Here is a 4407-nt window from a genome sequence, read left to right as displayed (position 1 = left end):
TTAACCTCATCAACAGGTTGGATGACAAATAAACATTAAGGTAGCCCCCATGAATTTTTTAACGGTGAGCATTCAATCATAACTGTTTCCTTTGGTATAGTCTACCTAAGATTTTGATCTACTTCATTTCTTGAATCATGCCCTAAAATGATCTTTCAAAATGGATAAACTGTGTGGATGTAAGGCACGTTCATCAAAATGGGCCCCACAGTTAGAGATCCACCAACGTAAGTGAATCCGGGTATCCACCCAAACCACATCCGAGGACAAGATGATCCGTTTCTTGTTTATTGTTTATTGTTCCCATCCACTCTTCATACCAAACCTTTTTTCTATAGATGGAGGACCACCACGTCAACCAATCCCCCCCTACCACCACCATCTCCTCCTCCACCTCCACCATCATCCACCGGATCATCACCGTCCTTTTCATTGCTATTATGTCCATCTGGGCCAACCACGAAGCATCAAAAGGCTTTGAAATCACCATCACCAACGACGCTACCGATCTTCCAGCAGGCCGCCGGTTCGGTCTCTTATTCGTCTCCGACGACAAAGCTACCCGAATTATCATTAACGCCAGCCATTTCGTCGAAAATATTCTATACCCTGATGATCACCACCCCAGAAAGCCGATCGATCGTGTGACTCTCCGATTCTCTGGCCAGAACTTGACCGAGGAGGGAGCAATCGTGGCCGTCGATCGCCGCAGTCCACGTGAATTCGTTGTTCAAATTAGCTCACATATCATGGACATGGCCCACGTCGAGTGGGCCATGGCAGCAGCGGTGCAACAAGGTATCACACGTGTATGGCTCTGGGACGGGAACGGTAGCGCACCGGTGTCTCTTTTGGATGGCATGATCGAGTACATTAGTATTGTGGCGGGGTTCTCCCCGTCGCCGTCCGATTATGGAGGTGCCGTACTGCCGGAATCTGACGGTGGGTGTTGGGCAGGCATGGACCGGGTAGGTGTGGCACGTTTCTTGCAGTACGGTGAGGCTCTTAGACATGGGTTTGTCGCACGCTTAAACCGTGCCATGCAGGGACCTTGGCACGTGCGCATGGTGGATGATGCATTGGGTTGGCCGGCTCAGATGCTTTGTGCGTCTTACCACGCTTCGTCGGCACTTCATCTCTCCAACGCATCAGATTCCGCGTCAGCATCTGCGTCGGGCCAGGTCATGTGATTTTGAGTTGGCAAGTGGGCCCCACACGAGGAGACATCACCATCTATCGCTCTCAGGTGTGGCGCACCACACAAGAACACTCCAACTGGTGGTGCCTAATGTTCATCTGTTCTTGTATTTTTATTTTTTTTTGTGATTTTTTCTTCTAGTACTTCATATATTATTGAAGATGCCATTCATAGCAAATAGGTGATCTTTCCTGCCATTGGTCATGTGGGGTCCACTCTGACATTATATAGATCAAAATCCTCGGTGTCCACTTATGTATCACTCAGAGCATGCATGTCCTTGATAACACACACGCTTTATGAGTGGCCCTGATTTGTACACGCATGACATTCAGCACGTGTCTCATAAATAGCCTCTTGTTTGGTAGAGGCATAAGAATGAGTTCATCTTATTTAATTAACAGTATTATGTATTAGAGATCAAGATTCTAATCTATTGTTCATGTGTACTAATTATGTTCCGTGGGGCCCACTGTGATGTATGGGTTTTATCTACCCCATATATCCATTTTTTTCCAGATCATTTTAGGATGGGATCTCAAAAATGAGGTGAGTCCAAGGTTCAAGTATACCACACCAAAGGAAGCATTAGTGATGATGACACCCATCTTTGAAAACTTCTCAGGCCTACTAACCTATTCATGAGGTCACACTAACATAGATGAAGCGAAAAAATAACTGTCAGTTTGATTCAATGCTTCTATGGCTGCTAAGAAGTTTTCAATGGAAATTGTTCAATACAATACCTACAGTGTGGTTCACTTGAGTCTTAAATTTATCTCATTTTTTTACTCATGTCATAAATTGATCTGAAAATGGATTATGGATAAAATCCATACATCAAAGTGTGTCTGCTAAACTCCACCACTTATGTAATTTCTTATTTAATTTAATACAGTTGAGATGACTTAAAGATATAATGTCATTAAATGTCATGGCGGACTTTGTTCTTATTGAATCGTCAGACCATGGTTATCTGAGTCCTGGTTGAGCTAACTCAATCTCAACTCTATAATCTGCTGTGCAGTACTATTCAAAATTACTCAGTTGGCAGGTGGGATTAAATGGTATAGAATTACATTAGATGGAATTAAAATCATTACTACACTACAATAATTGCATGTTTGGAAGTACCATGGTATTTTGACCGACCAATCATGTGATTTTCATCAAATTCCTCATTTGATAAAAATATTTTATTAAAGGGTTGTTGGATTTTTAATTTTCTTAGTAAATAAGTATAAATAAATAATTGTGACTAACTTAGCCGGTTTAAATTAAATAGGCTAGGAATTATATCTTGAAAATCGGTCCATAAAAACTATGTTAACATCAATTTAAACTTGTGGGCCTCATCGTGATGTATGTGACTTATCCATACCATCCAACCTTTTTAACAGCACATTTATGGTATGACTACAAAAATAAGACAAATCCCAAGGTCAAGTGGGCCATAAATTAAGAAATGATGATTGAACGATGTCAACCATTGAAAGGTATTTTCTCCCTAGGGCCTACATTAATGTTTATTTGAAATCCAACCTGTTCATAAAATCATAGAGTCATGGATAATAGAAAAACAAAAATATCAGCTTGATCCAAAGCTTCTAGGGCCCTTAAAAAGCTTTCAATGGTGAGAGCTCAATTCCCATTGTTTCTTATGGTTTGGTCCACTCAAGCTTTAGATCTATCTCATTTGTTTTTTGGCTCATGTGCTAAAATGAGCTAGCTAAAGGGATGAACGCTGTAGATAAGATACTTTTATTATGGTGGACCCCACAAATGTAACTTTTTTCCCCGAGTGAAGTGAGAGTGCAATAGATGACATCGGTTGTCAACATTACTTGGAAACTGCAGGAAAAATAAAATAAAATCAAAAGTAAATAATTATTACTCATTTACCTAGAATTAATACAGTAAACCGAAAATCAAAGCTCCTAAGTGAAGTTTAGGTTTGGTGGACCATAAAATTGTAATCAATAGACCAGATTCACATCTGATATCAAACACATGAAAACATATGCAACTCAAATGTGATGGGTAAAAGAGCACATAGGGATATATAACATAGATAAAACACATGAATCAATACGAGGCCTATAGGGGTGCAAAGGATTAATGAAATTAGCCGAAAATAGAAATCTCACTAGAAATCTCACTGTATCTATTGTTGGGATTGGATGATATGATACCTTGATAGGTGTGGCACGTTTCTTGCAGTACGGTGGGGGTCTTAGACATGGGTTCATCGCACGCTTAAACCGTGCCATGCAGGTGGCACGTGCGCATGGTGGATGATGCATTGGGTTGGCCGGCTCAGATGCTCTGTAAGTCTCACTACGCTTCATCGTCACTTCGTCTCTCCAACACATCGGATTCCGCATCAGCATCTGCGTGGGGCCAGGTCATGTAATTTTGAGTTGGCAAGTGGGCCCCACACGAGGAGACATCACCATCTATCGCTGTCAGTTGTAGCCCACCACACATGAACACTCCAACTGGTGGTACCTAATGTTCATCTGTTCTTGTATTTTTTTTTCCCTTCTTCTTCATATATTATTGAAGATGCCATTCATAGCAAATAGTTGATCTTTCTTGTCATTGGTCATGTGGGGTCCACTCTGACATTATATAGATCAAAATCCTCGGTGTCCACTTATGTATCACTCAACGTACACATGTGAGCAACCAGATGAGTGGACCAGATTGAACTTCAGACCAGGGCATGCATGTCCCTGATCACACACGCTTTATGAGTGGCCCTGATTAATTTGTACACTCATGACATTCAGCACGTGTCTCATAAATAGCCTCTTGTTTGGTAGAGGAATAAGAATGAGTTCATCTTATTTAATTAACAGTATTATGTATTAGAGATCAAGATTCTAATCTACTGTTAATGTGTACTAATTATGTTCTGTGGGGCCCACTGTGATGTATGGGTTTTATCTGCCCCATTCATCCATTTTTTTCCAGATCATTTTAGGATGGGATCTCAAAAATGAGGTGAGTCCAAGGTTCAAGTAGGCCACACCAAAGGAAGCATTAGTGATGATGACACCCAACGTTGAAAACTTCTCAGGTCTACTAACCTATTCATGAAGTCACGCAAACATAGATGGAGTGAAAAAATAACTGCCAGTTTGATCCAATGCTTCCATGGCTGCTAAGAAGTTTTCAACAGAAATTGTTCAATACAATACTTACAG

General features: G+C 41.0%; 1 protein-coding gene across 1 annotated transcript; it reads left to right on the top strand.

Moving 5' to 3' along the window:
* Positions 1-300: 300 nt before the first annotated feature.
* Positions 301-1418, top strand: LOC131245623 (uncharacterized). Its single transcript, XM_058245204.1, has one exon. It carries the CDS (start codon positions 339-341, stop codon positions 1188-1190), a length of 852 nt encoding a protein of 283 aa, XP_058101187.1. The 5' UTR covers positions 301-338; the 3' UTR covers positions 1191-1418.
* The last annotated feature ends 2989 nt before the right edge of the window (positions 1419-4407 follow it).

Source organism: Magnolia sinica, chromosome 5, assembly GCF_029962835.1.
Source record: "Magnolia sinica isolate HGM2019 chromosome 5, MsV1, whole genome shotgun sequence".
NCBI classification, from domain to species: domain Eukaryota; kingdom Viridiplantae; phylum Streptophyta; class Magnoliopsida; order Magnoliales; family Magnoliaceae; genus Magnolia; species Magnolia sinica.
This window is presented reverse-complemented; position numbering and strand designations above follow the sequence as displayed.